This window comes from Labrus bergylta, chromosome 9 (genome assembly GCF_963930695.1).
Source record: "Labrus bergylta chromosome 9, fLabBer1.1, whole genome shotgun sequence".
In the NCBI taxonomy this organism is placed as follows: Eukaryota; Metazoa; Chordata; class Actinopteri; order Labriformes; family Labridae; genus Labrus; species Labrus bergylta.
In genome coordinates, this window is record NC_089203.1 from 10,911,607 (window position 1) to 10,934,387 (window position 22,781).

Below are 22,781 nucleotides of genomic sequence, written 5' to 3' on the forward strand. Positions count from 1 at the left end.
TTTAGAGGTTTAGCCTTCAATCCTTATCTCAGCCTCCCCCTAGGGCCCCTCCCTGCTTTACACGCCCCCCAAGTCCTCAGAAGTGGGATGAGAAAACCTCACATTATCTTTCACTATGTAGGAGGGATGCAGTGCAAAATACCATCAGTGCAGTTTATCTGATAAATCAACATGCTTATCCAATTTAGTGGTTATTGAAGTCAGGTATTACAAAATGTGGCAAATGTCCATTTTTAAATCATTCAAATTCAAACCCTTTGGCCTGATATCTACTAGACATTAAGGCTATTAGGTCAGAGTGTGAAAAATACAGCAATAGTGCCACCAAGTGGTGATGAAAGGAGAGCTGGGCAGCTCTTCACCCACAACGGAGCAGGTCACTTAGTTATGGTCATAGCAGGCCACCACCAAATGCCAGTACACACCTCCAATATCCCCTTGGAGTATAAACTTTTATTTTAATTTCAGATGCAAGTATATGAAACATGTTAGAGGATAAATATTTACAATAAAAGTTGCACACACAAAAACAGAAAGAAAAAAAAAAAAAACATTCAACAAAATGAATGCCAGAAGTATGAAGCGCTAGCGGTCTATCTGAAGGAACACTCACTCGAAGAAGCGATGAATGATTGTCAAAGAAAGAAGGAAAAACAGAGGAAATTCAGTGAAAGTCCACACAAAACATGTGCTTTAACGCATTCCAAATGAAACCAAGATAAAAGGCTTTTGCTAAACTCTGAACTTAAACCTATTGTGAAGTTGCATCGTCTGTGTGAGCTATGCTGGTGCACTGCTGAACAAATGAGCCTCACTAGAGTGTGAGTTGACATCACGATTGTAAAGAGGACAACAGGAACTTGCACTACAAGTATTCTACAGACAAATGCCTTAGACGTTGTGACACGCTTTACCCAAGTGTATGCATACACATCACCAGTTGAATAATATATACAAAGTCCTGTAACACCCAAACTATCAGCCTTTATAGTAAAATCTGTGTAATCTTTGTTTTATTGTGTTCCTTAAATAAATCTACACCTTTAATACTAACTGCAAAGTGTGGTATGAACTGTAACAATGAGCCCTGAGGAAATGTATGGATTTCTATGTTTCTTTTCTGACTCGCTCTCAAATAAAAGCAAAAACCTACGCAGCAGAGGCATTTTCTAAGTATATTAGTAAACAACAGCCACAATGATAATAGGACGTCCCCACCCACGACGAGTAAAGCTGAATCACAAGCCTACAGCCACTGCAAGTCAGACCATACGGCTACCATCACACCACTTTACATCTCCAAATCACATGGTGTGCAAGCTTAGGGTACACAAGGCGGGGCAGTGTGACGTGATCGCACAACAGAGTCGTTACCTGTCGTGTCGTTAATTGCGAAAGTTACGCAGTGGGGTTGATAAATGTATTTTGCTGTTGAGTTTAATTGACTATTTTACATGTGGCAGTTGCAATGAAAAGTAGAAACAAAGCACATTTCACAGTAGTATATATTTTTTGTTTCCTTTTAGTCATTGTTAAATACATACATGGAACAAGACAAATGGCATCTACAATGAGGAAAATCTTGCTGGTGCAGTCAGTCCAAAAAGAAAAAAAGCTGTTCCACCTTTGATGAGTGAATTTTTCTACTATTCAACATCCTCCATCAGTGAGTTTCAAGCTACGTGAGGCCTTTATAACATTAAGTAACCAGGGTCACAATAGAGCTCAATTCAAGATAGACCTCCACATGTCCCTTTACCTGCAAATAATACAGCTTCAACACCATTTGTTCTCTGTAGTTTTCCTTGTGTTAAATAGAAGTTTATTACCTTCTGAAATCAGAAACCGCTGATCTATGCCATTCATACCCACACTCACCCATCCATAACCATTCAACTGCTTCTGTCACAAAAACAAAAGAAAAAAAGGAAGCAGTCATTCAACTCAAACAGTCGCTAAAGCAAAGAAAACAAACACAAAGTAGAACACACCTTAAAAAGATAAGCCTATAACTTTCCAGGCATTTGCAAATGACTTTCAATGAATGATCCTTTTTCAGTGGTGCATCTTTGTGAGGCGGTTCTCATTACTGACACACTCCTCACTCTACTACAATGTTGTAGTTGGACCTTCCCCGCTGGACTCTCTCTGTATACTACGCAAAGTTGGATGGTCCAAGGTGGGTTTAAAGGGTGGCCAAGGCTGTCCAGAGGAGCACTGGGATAAAACCTTAATGCTTACAGAAATAGGCCAAGAGGCCAGGGACAGAAGAAAAAGGGCCAGAGCAAATGGTCCTGGAAAAGCAAAGAGCTCCAGGGAACTTCATCCTTACTCAGGAGGAGAGTGTGCGATATCAAAAGTAGATCTGCTTGGCATGTGATGGATTCTGCTCCATGGGGCAGTATGGACATTTCAACCTGAGGACGAGAATAGGGAGGGGAACAGGGAACGGGATGTTATGAGGGGGCATGAGTTCTTGAGTACCTCAGTTGGACCAAAACAGAAAAACTAAATCGGTCAAACTTTACCCATTTATTAATCACAATGACAAATAATTAGAGACAGGTCACAGGCAATCCCTCCTCACCCTGTTTGCTAAAAGTATAAACAGTCAGCTATGAGATACCCCCAAAAGAGGGTTATCCAGTTGATTTGCAACGTTGAAGGCATTTATTGAGCTGAAATCCAAGCTATCATAGAGGTTAGGGTTAGGGCTAACTAGCTTGTAGGAGGACGCTGCTAGAACATTTTGACTTGATCCTCCGAGTACTGACAAGTGAAGGTAGCTGCTACTATGGATTTATGTAAAGCACTAATTAAGGAGTTGTATGGAACTGTCATAGCATAGAGGCCCTTCTCAGGGCAGCTACTGAGGAGTGGAGCATGTTTGTAAAGTTGGTGCTTACATCGATCAGCCATAACATTATGACCACCTGTCTAATAATGTGTAGGCGCCTATCTCGTCAATTCAAGGATGTTCGGCCCTGAACTGACCAGACATGGACTCCACTAGACTTCTGAAGGTGTGCTGTGGTATCTGGCACCAAGAAGTCAGGTCTTAGAAACTTTTTAGACCTGTGATTGTGACGTGAAGCCTCTGTGGATCATACTTGGTTGTCCAGCACATCCCACAGATGCTCTATTGGCACCTTGAACTTATTGTTGTGTTCCAACAGGCCACCTTCATCCATTGCTTTGCAGTCCATTTCTGATGCTCACAAGACCATTGTAGGCGCTTTTAGCAGTGGACAGGGGTCTGCATGGGCGCCCTGAGTGGTATGCAGGTATTCAGCGACTTTAACAACAAACTGTGATGCACTGTGTGTTCTGACACCTTTCTTTCAGAACCAGCATTTACAGCAATTTGAGCTTCAGTAGCTCTTCTGTTGGATCTGACCACACAGGCCAGCCTTTGTTCCCGACCCGTATCAATGAGCCTTGGGCGCCCCTAACACTGTCACTGTTTCATTTTAGAACTTCCTTAGACCACTTTTAGTAGGTACTGACCACTGCAGACCAGGTACACTCCACAAGAGCTGCACATTCTGAGATGTTCAGACACAGTTGTCTAGCCATAACAATTTGGCCCATAAAGGTTGCACACATCTTTACCCTTGCCCACTTTGTCCTGCTTCAAACACATCAACCTAAAGGAAAAAATGTTTACTTGCTGTATAAGTTATCCCACCGACTGACAGGTGCTAGTGTGATAAGATTACATGGTTATCCACTTCACCTCTCAGTGGTCATAATGTTATGATTGATCTGTGTATGTCTACAACCTTAAAAAGGCATTGGAAAGTCTGAGTGTCCACAGTAACTTTGTGTGCTTCAATAGTTTAATGCATGAAACCACTTTTAATAAAAGGGGGCTCTTTACCTTAATTATTTGTTTTTCAATTTGTTTCTTAATTTAATTTCACTTCAGTAAACATTTCAAACTTCCGTGTTTGCATTCTAGACTCTTTTTTACAATCTACGTAGATCTTGGTTAAAATGCTAATTTGGCTGCTGACTTTCGATATTAGTGTATTGTCATTTACATCTTTTTTTTTTATGTATAATGATTTAGATTTTGACACTTAAATGTGATCCATGATTTTCACATTCCCATTATTATGATCATCATTAATATTTGAGGCTATATTGCTGACTTACTTCCCAGCATTAGTCAGCTTGTTGAGGGCATCTCTGGAGATGACGTGTCCGCAGATTAGCTTCATGGGAGGATTACTCTCTGAGGTCTGCTGTCTGAGGATCGGGCAGGCGAACACAGAGTGGTACCAGCACTTCTTCCCGAGGTCAATTTCGATCTGAATAACCAGACAGGAGTCAATTAAATGGCAGAAGAGACAGATAAGAAGTGTTAGAGCAATTTTGGACTTTCAGATGGCCTTACAGGCAGCTCGTCTTTGTGCGTCCAGACTCCACTGCACTGTCTCTGCTCGATAACCTGCTTGATGTTCATCAGCACTGGCAAGGCCATACAGCCCGATGCAAAACTGCAGAGAAATAGACACAGCAGCATTGATCACCTTTGAATCAAGAACACAGGCTTGAAACTTATGCATTACTGTTTGTACTTCATGATCAATTCTGGTATAAATGTAAAGAGTTTCAAAGGAAATCAAAGGGGATGTGTGCTGTGATGTACATGGTGTTCTAACCTAACACTGAGTGGAGACTCTACAGAAAGGCCAAGTAAAGCACAGGCATCCCTGGTGAAGATGTTACAGATCTCTGCCCACTGATTCGTCTCCAGCAGACTGCGATACGGAGAGTTATCGATGCCATGACGCAGGTACACAAGACTGCCCATCAAGATCTGAATATCTAGAGAGACAAAAAAGTACAGGTGTTGAAATATTACCCCCAAAAAACTATTTTTTGGGCTCAATAACCATGCATTTGCGTAATGAATATTCCATTCCTACTTGATTGCTTTTATATAAAGCCAAGTGTTGTATGGGCTGTAGAAAGGGCCCAAAGAATATCAGGTTTAAGAAACACAATTTAAACACATCTCAGGTTTAGCATCCCTGTGTGCTTGTATCTGAAACACCACAATATATATATATATTGTGTTTTTTGTTTTTTTGTTTTTTTTACAGTATATTGTGTACCTCTCTGATGCTGGGAGGCGAATGGCTGGAAGTGCCTGGCGTACTGCAGGGCCTCCATTTGGTTGCTGATTCCGCCACCGAGCAGGGAGATGAAGTACAAGCGGTGCAACTTGAATTCTAGACTGCTGTTCAGGTCCAAAAGCCGCTGCCGATTCGTCACCGCCCACCTAAGACATAACAGAAGTAAATAAGTACAGTTAACTATGTTGAAATAGACATAATAAGATCAAGAGCTTGTGGGTGTAAGTAGTGGGAAATGTGTAATTTCTCAATTCAAATGCCTCAGCTATTTTGGTTTTTATAGAAGAGGTAACTTCTACGATGATGCCTGAGAGTCCCCAAAGTTAGAGGAGTTTGCCAGGCTTTTTAGAACATTGACACAGTAACTTTATGATGGTGAATGTTTATCTTCACTTAAAGTATATATTTATCTGTGCCAATGTGTGTAAAAAGTCAAGCTATTTTATTCTTCCTAATGAGATAATGACAGTCTATTCCAAGGTAATGCTAAGAAGAAAAAGGAAGCATACTCTAGTGCTGGCCTGAGGTCCTGCATCCTCAGTGCTTCAAGGATTCTGTTGAGCTCCAGGAAAGGCTGCTTCATGCTCATATCTATAACTACACCAGACTCCTAGAAAACAGACAGGGGCATTTTAAATGATCAGGACTTGCAATATTAATTAGACAGAAAAAAGTATAATGTTTGAAAATCAGAAAAGTTGCATTAATTGTTCTGCATTTCAACATTTCAAAACAGAATTTATCTTAATGCCAATTTTGGTTATGTTTAAACCAGGTGTTGAAGTCGTCTACCTGACAGAGATCCTCTGCTACACTGAGCATCCCTTGTCTGTACAGGTGCTCCACAATGGTTTCACTCAGGTATTTCTGTCTCTCTGGTGTGTCCCACACCGTCTCTGCGACCACAGCACTGATTTCTGCATCAAAATTCTGCAGAGAAAAATATCAAAAGTTAGCACATGGTATGAATGATAAATGATAAGTAAAGTGGTCAACTGTCCTTACCCGGTCAATGGCTTTGCCAACTTTTGACACGCTGCCATGGATGTCCTTGTGTCGGGAGGCTAACATCTGCACTGTTTCTTTGATATTCTTACAACACTGTGCCATAGTCTGAGATAGCACTGATAAGTCTGCATCTTGTACTCCTAAAGAAGAGAAAAAAGATTCTACTAAATCAATTACAAAGCACAACTTCTATGTCTAAAGAAAATGTTAACCACAATAAAATGAGAATAAATAATTTTACCACCCAAATATGATATCAATGTGTCAGGTAGCCTTACCGAAAGCAACTAGCTGTCCTCGTATCTCACAAACACTGCGCAGGAGTTCGTCTAGCCTCTCCTCAGACTGGTGGCCGTATATTACAAAACGATGGAGCACTTTCTCCAGCTCCCGCTCAACACATGCACACTGTTCCATGATTCAGACTGGAACACTCACGCACACAACAACAACACCTAGACATGAAAGAGAAAACACAACAAGAAGGAAAAAGATCTAATCCCGAAACTGTTAAATGGCCAAAGATATACTTCTTTTCTGAGGCAAAAATCCATACCAAATAAAAGGGTTTAAAAGGGGTTTAAAATTTGTTGGGAAAAAACAATTAGTTGTATTTTTTAAATAATGTTTAATGCTGATTGTAGTTACATTTAGCCCCTTTGCCATTTCTTCCTTTTGTTTGGTTTGTCTGACAAACAGCTTGAAACTGAAAGATTTTAATTTTCTTAAAATTGACCAGCTGGAAGTAGTAAGTCAATTTCGCCCACAAAGTTAATAAAAGAAAACTTTATTTTAAATAGTTAGATGTCAAATTATATTGTTGGTCGGTCGATTCCTCTCATTTGTTAACATAACAAATTATTTTTCTACATGAAATAGTCACTAAGTACTAGAAAAACACATTTCTGGGCCCTCTATGTGACAAATAATTTAAAAGAACCTCAAAATCTTCAACTACTTACATAAGCCCATCTAATAGAAATGTCAGACTTAACCACCTAATGTTTCTTTTATTAAGTCTGTAGTTTGCAGCAATATAATCACCCCAAAAAAAAAGTAAAAATAGACTGAGGACCTAATGACAAAGTCGGATCCTCTTACATCATGGTCACAAATCAGTGTCCTGCAGGGTTTGGTTGAACTGATTTAATATTGACACTCATGATACAGATACAGATGTTTCTTGAACGAGACAACCCAAGGTCTAAGGTGCAATGTTAAAAATGACCTTTAACAGCTGAAAGAAAAGGTGTCATGAAGAGAGAAAACACAACACAACACCGCCCAGATTAAAAGTTTGGCCTGCTGTAACACTGCTAACAACTAACAAGGCCTGGACGACACGAAAGGCAGGGACACTGTGTTCTCTGTGGCCTGCTGTTTACCTCCGTGTTTCTCCACTACCGTCTCTAAAATCAAGGTAATCATCAGGTAAATAAACATTATGTTAATCTAAGACTTTATATAGCCACTGGTGTGATCACAGAAACACCTAATCTCGTGTTGTAAATACAATTCGTATAAACTCAGCGCTTCAGAGTTGACTCAGTCAGCTAACAGAGACCGTAACACAGCTAACATTTTAATACAAATAACCAAACGCTTTTAAGTCTACTGAATAAAGATAATGCACATTGTAATAGCCGCACGCTATTAATTACGCAGTTTAATTAGATTATGTAATTTATAAATATAACACCAGCTGTCGAACAGCTAACATAAACAAACGCTATGACAGTCGCTGGCTAGCTACAAAGGCTAGCAGCTGCTCGACTAGCTGGTAGGTTTTGGGCAGTAGCTGACTGACAAGGCCCAAATAATTATAGAAAAGAGTGACAACCCGCTTGCCATCACCATTTTGTTGTTGTTTTAACACGCCCGGCAGCTTTCACCATTTGACGTAAATGTATGAAATGTTTAAACAAATACCACTCACCTATTCTGCTAATTAGTTAGCAAACATTAGCGTTAGCCGCTTGCCTGTTATGGCAACACTTGAGCAGCAGTCGTAATGCGGAGCTTCCTGTGTCGCATTGTGCGTTGATATTTCAAAATAAAAGCTTTCTGCCCTGCTGTAAGACAGACAGCTCTCCAGTATGATCACATCAGATTCATTTAGTAAATCACACTTTTGTCATGAGCATGCTGTCATATGTCATACTTTCTGGTGGGAAGAGAGTGTAAACAAAACGTAATGTCTTAATTACTGTATACACAGGTGTATGTTAATGTGTATTATATATATGTAAATTGTACATATAGTAGCCTATATCAAATTGTATATATAGATATAGATTGTATCAAATGTATAATTGTAAACATACTGTACCAAACTTTATAGATATAAGGATTGTATAAATATATAAAATGTAAATATAGTACATCAAATTGTACAAATAGATATGTATAGATATAGATATATGGATTGTATAATATACAAATTATTTAAAAAAAAGTCATAGTATATCAAGTTGTATATATGTATGGAAAATCATTGGATTGTAAATATCAAATATAATATCATAAATATAGTATAGCAAATTGTATATAGATAGATTAGATTATAAGGAACACAGGAAGTTAATTTAATTTAATAAATATTAATTATTGAACTGTGGAAAAGGGGTAGGATTAAATAAGTTTTATACTTCTTCCTGCTCCTTTTCAGGCATATCAATTGAATATATGTAATTTGCTTTTTCTTTTTCCTTTTTTTGCTAAATAATTTGAACATTGTTTTTTGTTTTTTGTATTTTTGTGCTTTTCATTTTGTTTTGTATTTCTGATATGTTTGATTTTATTTGATATGTCTGAAATAAACTTAATCAATCAAAGCTAATGTTAACTATTTTACGTGTGAAACACAATGTTTTAGTCGGTCATGTTTTGTATGCTAAGTCTTTATCATCTACAAAGCAACTTGTAAGTAGGTCAGTCCAGAGTTAGTAGTGGATATTTTCAGATGAAATTTTAAGCCTAAGTATAAAGTAGCCCGTGATAAACATAGCCTACCTTAGGTATCTTAATCGTGTTTCTACTCATAACTAACAAAAAAATGCAGTAATATAAGACCTTCAACTTGTATAGAGCGTGGCCACTTAATACTCAAACACAACCTGAGAGAGCAACTAGGTCAGATTAAAAAAAAAACATGTATTTGTAATGTGATTACATATTTTTACTGTTTGCCATAATAACCAGCACGTCAACATCGTGAAACTGGTCTCTCCATGTGACATGGTAAGTCATGTATTTTTTTTATCACATAGAAGGAGATTCTTTGCAAGACAACATTTACCTGTGCTCTGCATGGGGACAGTGAACATCAGCATCTCTACCAAGCTTCTTGTCTCAGAAGGTTTAATACTTTTGAACACTTAAATCCATGCAACATTTATCTTGCACTGCTTACGCTGAAATGTGTGTTGCATTGCTGGTGGTTAGGGTGGGTGAGGTCTTTGGATTTGCGCAGGCTGACTAATCTATCAGTGATGTGGACTAAAGCTCCCCATTGCTGAGGTGCTCATCATTCTTTCCCTCTGAGTCCTCCTCCTCAATTTATTCAATCTCCCTACACTTCAGCTCAAACTATCTCCTACCAGCCTACCACTTATATATTTGCATTTAATTATGCTGCACAACCTTTCCCAACCTTATTCTCCTTAAATATCAGGTTTTTCTTTAAGTCATTTTATTGTTTATTTTTAACCACATAATGAAATCATGTAGCTATACTACCAATAAGTCCTAATTATAGATCGTTAATAACTGTTCAGAGGAATAATTCATGTTTGTTATGCCATCAGAGCCTCAAGTGAAACATGAAATCATTTAGGCGCATATTGAAAGGGTCTCTTGAGTATATTAATGCTATGAGTTTATACTGAGTTCATGGTTTATTAAAGTATAGCTTTTATAACTCTGTGAAATGAGTCATAATGCAAAACTCCACCAAGGTAAGGACTCAGTGTCTAGCTAGCCATTTACATTGCACTTGTAATGTAATGTAATGTAAATGCAGCAAATAGAGGTAATTGTTATGGAACCTATCTTAGAGATTGTTGACAGTGACGAGTGATCTTTCAACCTTTTCATATGAAATTACAGTATAATAAATCCTTAGTCACAGCCTTGTGCAACTTTCAGTCTGGAATGCAATCAAAGATTTTCCAACGGCTTGCTCTGAAATATTTAATCACTGAGCATGAATGGTAATCCCATGAGGTATTAGGTGAGGGACAGAGGGTTTATCTAAAAACTCACTACAATCAGACATACCCAGACAGCCTCAACGTGGCTAAAGGGCACTGTTATAATCACACAAATAATTAGTTCAGTAAAATAACATGATCACCATCCTTGTAGTATTGTTCTTATTTTTGCCATTTGATAGGGAAGCTTTTTTCTTTCCTTTTTACCTGTAGTCTGTGAAGCTAAAATATCCAAACATTAAAGAAAAGAAAGAAGAAGTGACTTTAAACCTCACTTATGAAAGTTATACCAGCTCCCATGCAAGCACAGGAGCTCTGCATATTAGCTGTCAAAGTCGGATGGTCTGTGTCAACCTTTGACCTGTTGTTCTTCAGCTACACCTTTGCGTCAAAACGTATTAACGTAAACAGTATACATACACATACACAAATAAATAAACCAGAGTAATTAAAATTTAAACACAAAAATATCAGTGGCCATGTGTGGACTATTCTTAGAGCTGGGTATTTTCCCTTTCTTTACCCACCAGGCCCAGGCAAAAAGCTAGAGCTATGGCTATCTGGCCTTGATAGTATGGGTCTAAATATAGAGGTGCCCTGTGACTGAGCTTGCTGTAAGTGTCAGATTCCTGGCGCACTCATCTATCCTGGCTGGACCAGCACCTGCTGCTAACTATAAACCCACCCGCCCACCCACCCCCATCGCTGCTCACCAGCCCAGCACACACAGGATAGCCAATGTCCAGTCAAACTCTTGTCTGGAGAAGAAAAAAGATTCAGGCTAGACTCGGTAAGCATTTTCCCTAAGCCCAGCTCAGAAGGGAGGGGCAGAAATAGAGATGGGAGCATTGGAGGATGAAATGGGCCTAAGCGAGATGCCTCTCTTTGCTTTTTCTATTCAAGTGAGGTACATGGCACTGTCTTTTGCATTCTGAAGTTGTCCAGCCAGAGCTGCTGCACTGTTTGAGTGAGTTAAGTTGCTCAGTCCTGGATTCAGCTGTGGAGTTAAGAGACAGTTCCCTGAATGAGGAGCAGATATTGCAACCTAGAGGAACTCAATGCCCTTAGGAAAGCCCCACTATCGGCCAAAGGTACAGTACCAATCATTCTGTCTTTCTGTATTAGCACAAGAAGCAGACTGTCTTTCTTTAGTCAGTTCTAACCCAAGGTTATGCTATTGGTAAAGTTCAGATCAGGGTATGTGGTTGTTAAAGATAATCTAGATAAATTGTCACTTTGGATATATGTTAGATTTAAAAAATCTTAGTGACATTCAAAAGAAGTTGCACATCACATAAATTGATGAGATCACATGTGTAGGTACAGTGCATTTTGAGTACTAATACTAAGTATATTTGGTATATTCCCTTTCAAATTGCTAGCTCCTGCCTTTTAAGGCATAGTAACATAGTTATATCAATGTTCTGAAGACCTTTTGGAGGTTTACAGTTACTCTTTGAACTGTAGGTATTCCCAAATACTTGATGATTTAAGCTAAATTTGTTATTGGAAAGCGAACAACCCAGAAAAAAATTCAAAATGTTTAACATTTACATGTGCTTTTACTCAAGTTTTGACTTGTAGTGATATTATCACTGTTACTGATTATATAAATGACTAAGCTACACACACTCTAGGTGAACATATCTTTTTCCAGTCCAGGAACAGAGCCCAGAGCAGACTAGAAGAGCAGACTGGATCGGCCACGGTGATAACTTGGAGCTGGTGGACAAGCGATGGACAGCTGGACTCTCCAGGGGGACAGCTACTCCTTCCTGCGCACTGCGCCCCGTACTTTGTCCTTGTGTCACCGTGACGGTACCCCTAACCACGTTGAAATCTTTGACATCATTAACGTCCCAAATCAAAGCAGTGTCATTTCAGAGACCACCTGCCTGTGTGACATTTTTGGAGACGACTGTGAGCCACCCTCTCTTTCAAGCAACCCTGCTGTAGTGCCTCTTGTCCCTCCTCAGAGGGAGGTGGAGGGGACAGCTGCTGCATCACCCCTGGTGGATGATCTGAACGACTCGTCAGGTTCTTATCACACTGCACACGGCTCCAGTGAAGGAGAGGAAGGCTTTGAAGATTCAGGAGAAAGGATTTACAGCCCCACTTTGCAGAGTGAGTCTTTGCAAAAGACAGAGACAGAGGGCCCAGGTCTGAACTCTGGGTATCCAGAAGTTTCTGTGGACAGTAACCCAAATTTAGAACCAAAAAGCCAATCCCCCTTACCCAAGCTTAGTGCAGTTAGCCCATCATCTGAAGTTCTCACCAATGGTGAGAGAACCCCACCTCCTGGACATAACAGCTCCTTCACACTTAGTCCAGTTGGAAGTACATCATCCTCATCTTCTCCCTCAATTGAAAACAGATATTCAACATCACAACAGAATCCCAGGCAAGTTTATTCAGAAGATGAATTAAGTAGAATTACCCGTTCCCTCAATAATCCCTCATATCAGTGTTTATCTTCAAGTTCCTCCCCTCTGCCTATAAATTGTGTCAACTTATCCTCTGAATCATCAAATCCCCAATCTTTAGCTGAGGTCACAGTAGCACTAGTCTCACCTGAACCACAAAGCAACTACTTTAGTCAAAACAGAAGTCTTTTATCTGAGCCATCTGAGCCCACATTCAAAGATCTTTCTCCAGATCTTTCAGAATCAGACTTAAAATCTAGCGCCACCATTTCATCTCCTTTGCCTTCTTTCAGTGGTACAGAGTTATCACCCGTTTCAAGAGCTTCATCAGCTCAGTCTCCTGAGAGAGAAGGGTCCTACTCCCCTGATACCCAAGCATCATCTCCTTTTCCAGAGCTAAGAAGGAGGATCTCCTTGCCTGATCTATTCAGCCGAGGCTCTACCCCAGATAGAGAAGCTTCTTCTCAAACTCCTGAGCTGATTCCAAATCCTCCCACTGCAGGAAGAGACACGACTACTGAGTGCCAAGATACAAGGTTATTCACTGAACCCATCAGTACTGTGTCTACACCTGCCCCACAATATACACCTCCCTCACCTATCATTTCTACAGCAACATATCCTGACCTTGTGGAGAGTAGTGTCTCATCTGGAGTACGAAACACAGCTTCCTCACCTTGCCTGATTGGTGTTATTTCTCCAACTAAGACTGGATCAAGAAGTCCCTCTCCTGGCCCTTCTCATAGAATAAGACACCTTTCAACACCTTCTGAAATCGAGACGAAGGTGTCTTCACCTATAATAAGTTATAGTTTATCACCATCACCTGAAGTTACTTATAACTGCTCTCCCATAGAGCTCAGACATACTGGTCCCTCACCTGAAATCAAGATTACAGCATCTTCACCGGAGTTCAGTAGGAGAGAGCGTTCCTCTGAGTCGAAGTCAACATCGGCCTCTCCCCTCCAGGAGTCTTACTTTGGTTCGGCCTCATTGAGAAGCCTCACTTCATCCCCTCATATCACTGGAATTTCTTACTCTGTCATTCAGCCTGAGGACAGGGACAGTCCCCTATTTCCGGAACTCCAGCGTCTCTCCACCCCTGAGCCTGATAGGACACTTGTGTCCCCAGAAGCAAGCCTTACCACAAGCAGAAACAGTTTACTGAGCAGTATAGCAGAACCCACTGGTACACCAGAAGACTCTCCGCATATATCAGGCTTCTCAAGCTCTGTCCTGCAGCCTGAAGTAACACAACAACACAGGTACCAAACATCTTCGCCAAAGCATTCAACATCCTCTCCTGAGGCAAGATTTCAAACCCCCTCACCTGACAAGTATCAAAGTCTTTCCCCCAGGGTTAGAAGTAGAGATCCATCACCAGTTGCCCCTTCTCCTGAGCTGAAGTATCATCAGCTTTCACCAGCAAACCTCTCTACAGTGAATAACCCTCATTATAAACAGCCCACCTCTCCTCTAAAAAATATACCTGATGTTGAGGAGAATTCCTCCTCAGCTGATTCTAGAGAAATTCTTTACACAACACATTCGGAAAAAGAGAGTGTGTCACCCTTCTTTGCATTGAACAGCGGAGAAAAATCAGTTGTGGCTGAAAACAAAAGCCGGTCACCAGTTGTTGCTGTTCATTCACCTGAATCTATTTCACCTTTCTTAGCTGAGGGAAAGATAGATAGTTTACCAAAACACCAAAGCTCAGAGAGAGAGGAAACACCTCCTCTCTCTGAGGTTAAACAAACTATTTCTCAGAAAGAAGAAATTTATAACCTTCCTATTGGAATAAGGTCTCCTTCACCTAATCTGATCATATCTCAAGGTGGGACTCCAAACATTTCTGTTGTGCACAGTGCTGCTTCTAACTCCCCTCTACAAGGACTGGAAATCCCACAGCCTACATTCACTACCCTGAATTCTGAAAGCATCAGCTCATTTAAATCAGCTTGTACACCTGAGCACACAAGAAAACAGATCTCAAACCGTGTAAAACGTGAAAACAAATTGAGGTTAACAGAGGACATGGCCCACCATGAATACAGAAGGCGAACTCCCTCTCCCCCACTCACCAGGTTTACACCTGTCCACATCCTAGCCCCTGAAAAACCATACAGACACTGGCAGAACAGAAGCTGTAGCCCCTCTCAGGCTGTTACATCTTCAAATAGTGGTAATTTAAAGAAAGTGGTAACAAAAAGGGAAAGTCCCAATGTTGCCCCTATTGACAATAATAGCCAGGCTCACTGGGTCAGGCTAGGAGCACCACTGGAGATGGAGAAGCAAATACAACTGGAGGAAGATAGAGAAGTTGTTAGGGAAAGGCTCAAAGATAGGGAGATGGATAGAGAGCGAAAAAGGGAGGAGCAGGTTCTTGAAAAGGGGAAGGGTTGGCAGTGGGACGCCAGTTACAGAGGGGAACAGGCTGAGCTGTCATTCAATGCCAGGAATAGAAAAGGGCCTGCGACACGCAGAACAGCTCCCACAAGCAGAGAGATTCGTCAGGGACTGCCAACAGTGCAATCCTATTCAGAGAGCTTGCTTGCCACAAGACGACAACAGCAACACAGTCTGCTTTCTTCCCAACAAGATCCAAGGAGTGTTGGACCTAGCAGACGGATTCAACCTTCCGCTCTGCAGAGCAAGAAGACTACCCCAGGACGTGTGGCTTCAAACAGGCCCGGCCGGAGTTCCAGCTCCAGCATGGGAAGTGAGCTTGATGAGGCAGATAATGAAGTTAAGTGGTTAACAGATGTGGCTTTCAGCAGCCTGTCAAGCCCTGACATAGATTACCTTGACATGTACAACTCCAGCCACCGTTCCTCTACCAACATTTCTCAACCTTCTACACAGGAGAGCCCAGCTGGGGTCAATGCTGCCTGGCTTGCTTATGCTGACTTCAGGGGTTCTGCTCAAAAGCTAGATAATGATGAACTCTCCTTCCAGGAACCATATACATACTTCTCAGATGGCCTCGATCCATTAAGGCGCAATGAGTTGGGCAGCTTTGAGTGTGTAGATGTTGCTGTGGAAAGAGAAGACTCTAGGAAGGCGAGAAGAGGAGTGCCAAAGAGACAGATCCAACTGAAAAGAAAGAATAATGCTGAAGGGAAGCAAGATGAGAGCAGTGAAAATAGTAGTCCTGGGGTACCTATTATGACTGAAAGCCCCTCTCTAGAGAGTCATTCTAGTGAGACATGCATGAGACAGCATATTACACCAGCAGCAATGCAAGAATGCTACCCTTCTGAATGCAGTCCTGAGCCCAATCAACAACATGAAAGAAACTCCAAACTCCAGAAATCTGCTTCTCTGGATGAGTCATGTTCTAAAACCAAGTTGGCCACGTGTCTTATCAAAAGTGTGTTGTCCAAGAAGATGCAAAGTGTTGATGAACAACCGGATGAGCTGGTGGGTGAAGATATAAGCCCCTCCTTTGAGGAAAACAGCCCACCAACCGAGACTGTAGCATCATCGCTCAAAGAGTCCCCAAAACCTACTCTGAGTTCAAGTCTTCAGTCAGATTTCAGTATTTCATCTGAGATTCTTTCTGTGAAAGGAGAACCAAAAATAAAGGATGAAGCTAAAACAACAAAAAGCTTTGGAGAGATTTCAAGTATTAGGACGAGTTCATCCTGCAGCAGCAGAAGTGTGATTTTCTCACAGTCTGAGAGTGAAGATGCTGATTCTGAAAGCAGGAATGCGACCTCAAGATGTGAAAGTAAGTCAGAAGTGAAAGTTAATAGTAAACATTCAAGAACTGCAGTATTGAACGACAGTAAAACATGGGACGAAAAGGAGAGTGGTGAGTCAGCCAATGCCACTGCCAGGAATACAGTAGCTTCTTCTGTCACTAGAGCCACCAGCATGCAGGCCAGGATGACAAATAGAGACCAGGAATGTGAAAACACAGAGGACCATAAACAATTGCAACAGGGTGACAAGGGCGCATACACATCAAACACACAGGCGATCACACTCAAAGCTATGGAGAAAAAGAAAGCCTCTCTAAATGTCTGCCTGACCCCTGAGGCTGACGACAGGCCCAGGGGTCCTTCACCAGATAAATCTTCCCAAAAAAAGGAGGAAAGGAAAGAGGCCGGTGTTGATGACAAAGTAGAGGAAGAAAATGATAGTAATCAAGTAAAGGTCCCCATTCACAAAGTAAGAGATGTGAGGCGGCTTGTAAAAAACACATATAATCTGTCCTTCAAGGCAACTGGTCCTATAGTGCCTTCAACTGCGAATGAAGAAAAGATGCAACATTTTAATCAGGAGAAAATGGACAGAGTGAAAGAGGAAAGGATGGAAAAGGTTGAATCAGAGCCAGAGAGGAGGGAAGACAGGGAAGAAGAGTTCAGGTTGCAGAGGAAAATGGAACATAAAGAGGAAGTGAAAGACTCAACCTTATCACTGCCTCTTCAGAGAAGAAGAAATCCTCTGTCTCGTCCTCAGCCAATGCAAATAGAATATAGGGCTGTGTGCTCTAAAGATGAGAAAAATAAAATATCTTGCAACAAGAAAGACTCAGGGAGCCTTGATGACAAATCTCAGGCTACTCCAAAACTTCCCATGGAGGTAAGCAGGGAATCACAGATGTCATCAAATGAAAACACACAGAATTACTCAAGGAGAGACACAGCAACTTTGACTCCATGTCAAGATGATCAAAATATGGCGTCAGTGAGACAAGAGACTGTGACAATAATGGATAAAGTGACAGCCAATGAGGACAAACCTGTTAGAACAGACAGAAAACCTCCCATGCTGGGAAGTCTCCCCAGACAGCCCAGTAAGGAAAGAGAGGTGTCCACTGCTGTAGTGTTGATAAGGGATGGCTCCAGCAAGACCAAGGCATCTGCAACTTCAGTACATGAAGATATTTCTACAAAAAGCCAAGCCCCAGCTGCTTCGCCCTCACCTGGGCCTGCTACCCCTAGCAGTACCCCTGGTCACTCAGTTTCCATGCTATTAAAGGAAAAAGGCTACCAAGCAGACATTGGAGCGGTGGTAGGTGACAAGGAGAATGCAGCTGGAGGTAAAGGAGTTCCCCATAAGCATGTAAACTGCCTTGAGATCCCCCTTCAAGCTCCTTCTTCCTCAGATGAAGGTCAGATCCAGTATCACAGAGAAAGGACTTTTTCATCCTCTTCGAACATGTCTGGCCCCTCAGCAGCGTCTGAAAATGCGGACAGCCTAACAAAGACCACAGAAGATGAAGGGGTTAGCATGAAGCCTACAGTAAAGGATGCAGCTAAACAGAAAAGTGCTTCTCTGCTTTTGAGTATGCATGAGCAAACACGGCATCCTACCAAACAGAAGGAACTTGGAGATTTTGAAGCAGTGAAAAGACTTGATCCAACTTTTCCCCCAAGGTCCCCCGCTATAAGGAGAGTCAGACCTCATACAATCGAGGTTAAGTCATTGTCTAAAGATACACAAAAGCAAGATATGTCCACAAATCCTACAGGAAACAACAGACCTCAAACCATAGAAGTTAAATCAATAGCAAAAAATTCACAAAAGCCAGTTGTGCCTCCCAAACCAAGCTGCAAATTTAAACCTGCAGATTTTGGAGCAATACCAAATGATGCAGAGAGACCATCTGCAACAACATCCAATGTAAAGCCACAAGGTGAGGACAGGCCTCAAACAATAGTAGTGTCCTCACCCACAATCTATAGAAAAATCTCAAATGAGGCCACATCAACATCACACAGTACAAGAAAGCTAGCAGTGTCTGCAGTGTCTAGCATCAAACCTCCACCTTGCAAAACAACGGCCACCACCATCACCAATCTCTCAAATCAGTCATCAGCATCATCTGAGACAGATGCATCTACTGACAGAGATCAACTGCCAAGAGCCCCCCCTCAGAGCTCTAGTTATACGCAAAGAGCCACAACCTTGGTAGCTCAAACATCATCCACTGACCCAGGTTTAACCTCAGATCCCGAGGCAGTTTCTGATCCACATGCAAACCAAGTCCCTGCACCTGTCCCAGCTGGAGCCAACCAGCAAAACCAACCAGCTGTTGTGGATCAAGATATCCAACCACCACAACCCAGAACGGCACATGCTCATGAACAAGCTATGCCTGTAGCTTCAAGCAATACAAAACAACTGACTCCTTTTTCCACCACACAAGTGCCAGGATACACACACCAGACATACAGACGCTCACTCTCACATGAGCGCGCACACAGGACAGAAGAAATGCATTTTTATGCCTCAGATGATCCTCCTAGTTACGATGACAGAGAAAGCTTCAGTCCTCTAATGCTCCCAGATCTGACCACCAGGAGGACAAATCGATACCAACCCTCCACCCGCCCTCCTCCCTGCTCCTGCACTGCTGGCTGCCCTTCCCACCCTGGTCTCACTCCCCCTCACCGCAGCCCCCATAACCTCACCCCTCCTGCCCCTACACACTCTCCTGGCCAGGCACTACCCTACCCAGTTGCTCAGCCCCCTCTCCGTTCACACCAGTGCAGACCTGACCCTCAGCCAATGACCTATCAGCCTGGTTCTCCAAAATCAAGTCCACTTGGTCCATGTCAGCCACCAGTCATGTATCAGCCTCTTCACCATCCTCCTCCCTGTCCTCCCCACCCCTCACTAATGCATGCTTGCCCTGCGGAACGTACATTGCAACCATCTCAGCACATTGACCCTCGAAGAGCCCCTGTCCACAGATCCCCCCAGCAACAGCCTCCCGGTATGGCTGGGGCTCCTTACAGTGATCCTGTCCATGGCCACTCTCCTGGCCTTCCACCTATGGATCCCCAGTATCTTTGTGGCCCTCAAAGCCTGGGGCCCTCCTATGGCTCTGACTACGGGGGTGACAGCTCCAGTTTATACTCAGAGAGCACTTATGGACAAGCACCTCGCAGAGTGCTCCTGGATCCTGAAACAGGGAAGTACTTTTATATTGAGGTGCCTGTTCAGCCACTGAGGAAAATGTTGTTTGACCCAGAGACTGGCCAATATGTGGAAGTGCTCATCCCACAGCAAGCAATGTCACATTCAGGCCTGTATCCTCCCTCAGCAGCTCCCTACCCATCTCTCCACAACCCCAACATGTATGCCCCTGCTCCACAGTACATGCCCTATGCAGCTCCTCCTCCCCCAGCTCACCCCCAGACTGAACCTCATCCACCTCGGTATCCGGAGCCCTCTGCTGCAGCAACAATGCACCCAGGTGGACCTGGGGTCAGCTACAGGAATCTCTCTGCTCAGGGGTCCAAGCCAGAGCCCCAGAACCATCCACCACTGGACCAGAGCTACCTAGAGAGTATGTATTATGTCCCTACAGGGATGAATGCAAGCCCCAATACAACCCCACCAGACTATTACCACAAACATCCCCCTAACCTACCCCCAACGGGGGGGAAAAGATCCTGAAATAGAGGATTGAGGTCGCCTTCCTGGAGCCTGTTGGGTTTTAAATACACAGAGTATAAAGGGGCTGTCTAATGTTAGCCTGAAATGTTATTTGAGTTTTCACATAGCAACTGAAGACAGCAATAGTTTGGTTGTTGATCATTTGCTGCTTCCTGTTCTGTCCTAGGCTGCTTTAAGAGAGCAATATAAATGATTCTTAGTAAATGTTTTTTGAAAAGTCAACAGAATTAGCCTTTTCTTTGTGTGTGCTCTTAAGATCATTACCTTAATTTAAATGATTCATAACAATGTTGTCCTTTTTGATACAGGGTAAGAACATCATACACAGATGCAATGCACAGGCACAACAAATCAACATGTTTACTGATTTACTGATGTGTCTATTTTTGCAACAAATATCTCCCAAAAACTTGAAAATGCTATTAAAAAAGAACCTCATATTTATTTTATTATTATGTGTCTGTTATATTGAATGGTGATGTTTTCAAAAATAAATCAAATCAAATATTTCACATGTATTGCTCTTTTTGCCATGCCCTAATCACTTTTTATTTAGATTTTAAAATAAATGAACCATTCCATGATTTGTTTACAAGTCAGATTATGTGAGTAAAACTCTACTGTCATTGTACTTTTAGGTTAAACAGTCTCTCAAGAACTTAGATGAAATAATATTGTACTTTGTAACATCTTTAGTATTTTTGTAAAAACAAGTTGCATTTACACTGAAATTGTCCATGCTCCTCATTAACTGTTGGCCAGCTCCTGCTTTGACACAAGCATTGCAGTTTTTTAGATGTTAATACGTAAGGTCTCAATTGACAGTGAGAAACAATATAAATAAACTTTGAAGCTGGGGAAAGCAACTTAAGAGCAACTGGCAGATGTAAGTTAAAAAAATAATTTTCCAAATGAAGAAATGCCAAAGCTAATCCCCACACCTGAAAATTATCTGCCAGACTTGTATTGCAGGAAATGTCCATGAGTGAGTGCCACATGCACAACAGTACCATCTATCTTTCTCTGATTTCTAGTTTGACTAGCTTACTTAAGTTAGCTTGTTGTGGAACACTGCCTATGAGCAATCATCCCAATAGCAGCAGGCCAGCAGATAGGCAGACAGTTAGGCAGACAGAATTATTAGCTATCTAAGCATTTGATTGAATCTAAATACATTGATTTGAAGGAGTCATTATAGGCATGTACACACAGATAACAACCGTTTTTCTAATTTTATTCATACAATGCTTTTAAATCAATAAACGCAATCAGGGTTAGAGTGAATTTAATCAAATTTAACAAAAATGCTTCTAAAATAAATTGCCTACCCTAGCTTTAGTTAAATCAAACCAACTTCTCAACCTTTTAGTAATCATTTTACTCCCTATTATATTTAGACTTAGTAAACATTATTTTTCAGCACAAAGATGTGTCCCCTATTCTCTGCTGTAAATTTGTGTGTAAAACAATGTTGTACTGTGACCACTGGAGGGTGCCACAGACCACTAAAGCAGCACAGGAAGTCCCATCATGAAGGTATGTCTGAATGCTTACCTCTCGTGAGAAGACCCAGCCACAGTAAAAAACAGTTAATGACTACCTAATCAAAACCTCACCCTTTAAACTGAAACCAGGACCTTATGTGTTAGTCCAGAAGGACCAAATCTCTCTTTTTCTTTGATGTTGATGACAGTTAAACTAATGAGAGGTCTGACCAGTAGCTGTGAGGGGCCTCAGCGTCTTTGTGAGTGACTATGTATGCGCACGTGCATGATTAAACAAAACATCTGGAAGAGGAAACATAAGAGTTAGTACGTTCACATCTGGAGGGGAACACTGACAGCACATGGCAAGTGCTGTGTGAAGGCAATCAATGTGGTAGATTTTGTGCATTGGAGACCTGCTTCGACAGCACTTGATACAAAAAGGGAGGATGTGATGTCCTATGAATTAAAAGGAGGCTGATTTAATCCCAACAAGAGCCAACAAGTTACTGAACAAGGAAACTGAACCTTTTCCAGTATCCCAAGTTACACAAGTGAGGGAAAAGGGTGCTGCCAAAAGAACTCAAAGCAACCACATGTAGCAGTTAAACACTAGTAATATCAAACAGGAATACCAATTAATTCAAATTCAAAATGACTCCAATGTTAGCCTACAGTTTCAAACAATCGACACATTCCTCTTCTTGTCTTCTGACACAGATAGTGGACTGCAATGTCATTGAAGTTTATTGTCATGATCCTGTTTACAACCTGAATAATGATTACAGACACACCTTTTGAACACACACACTAATCTGTTTAACCCCCCAGCACACTTAAATCACTTCCAGACAAACCACACATCCCTTCCACACACCTTGGGCCTGTTCCAAAATCCACACAGATGTGATGTATAAAAGACCTGTCCGTTTATATATATATGTATATAACAAAGCAAACCTGCTACTTCAAATAGGTCTCAGCAGAGTTTGGCTCTACTGTTCAGAATGCTTGATCTCACTCAAATTCCAAACAATGTGAGACCATACTGCCAAAGAGCCCATGTCTAAAATCAGTGTGTTTTAATGACATTCCCAA

General features: G+C 41.6%; 2 protein-coding genes across 3 annotated transcripts; one reads left to right on the forward strand and one right to left on the reverse strand.

Annotated features, from left to right (window-relative positions):
* Positions 1 to 1,487: 1,487 nt before the first annotated feature.
* On the reverse strand, positions 1,488 to 8,230 carry rmnd5b (required for meiotic nuclear division 5 homolog B). Of its 2 annotated transcripts, XM_020639420.3 has the most exons (10): positions 8,089 to 8,230; positions 6,431 to 6,607; positions 6,150 to 6,292; positions 5,937 to 6,074; positions 5,654 to 5,754; positions 5,124 to 5,290; positions 4,668 to 4,833; positions 4,400 to 4,502; positions 4,159 to 4,313; positions 1,488 to 2,417 (listed from the first exon to the last, which is right to left on the reverse strand). In XM_020639420.3, exons 2-10 carry the CDS (start codon positions 6,567 to 6,569, stop codon positions 2,354 to 2,356), a joined length of 1,176 nt encoding a protein of 391 aa, XP_020495076.1. In that variant the 5' UTR covers positions 6,570 to 6,607; positions 8,089 to 8,230; the 3' UTR covers positions 1,488 to 2,353. The 2 variants fall into 2 exon arrangements, with proteins under 2 accessions (XP_020495076.1, XP_020495077.1); XM_020639421.3 differs by lacking the exon at positions 8,089 to 8,230 and having other exon boundaries at positions 6,431 to 8,071.
* A 2,874-nt stretch (positions 8,231 to 11,104) lies between these two features.
* On the forward strand, positions 11,105 to 20,708 carry si:ch73-43g23.1 (serine-rich adhesin for platelets). The gene is made up of 2 exons (XM_020639392.3): positions 11,105 to 11,454; positions 12,021 to 20,708. The coding sequence occupies exon 2, from the start codon at positions 12,100 to 12,102 to the stop codon at positions 20,197 to 20,199; it is 8,100 nt and encodes a 2,699-aa protein (XP_020495048.2). The 5' UTR covers positions 11,105 to 11,454; positions 12,021 to 12,099; the 3' UTR covers positions 20,200 to 20,708.
* Positions 20,709 to 22,781: the final 2,073 nt, after the last annotated feature.

Excerpts from the sequence above, each read along its gene's own strand:
- si:ch73-43g23.1 (XM_020639392.3), top strand. The coding sequence starts at position 12,100 with ATGGACAGCTGGACTCTCCAGGGGGACAGCTACTCCTTCCTGCGCACT.
- rmnd5b (XM_020639420.3), bottom strand. The coding sequence starts at position 6,569 with ATGGAACAGTGTGCATGTGTTGAGCGGGAGCTGGAGAAAGTGCTCCAT. Across the intron at positions 4,503-4,667 it reads GAGTCTCCACTCAGTGTTAG|TTTTGCATCGGGCTGTATGG; the intron begins GTTAGAACACCA and ends ATTTCTCTGCAG. Across the intron at positions 2,418-4,158 it reads AAGCTGACTAATGCTGGGAA|GTTGAAATGTCCATACTGCC; the intron begins GTAAGTCAGCAA and ends TCTCGTCCTCAG.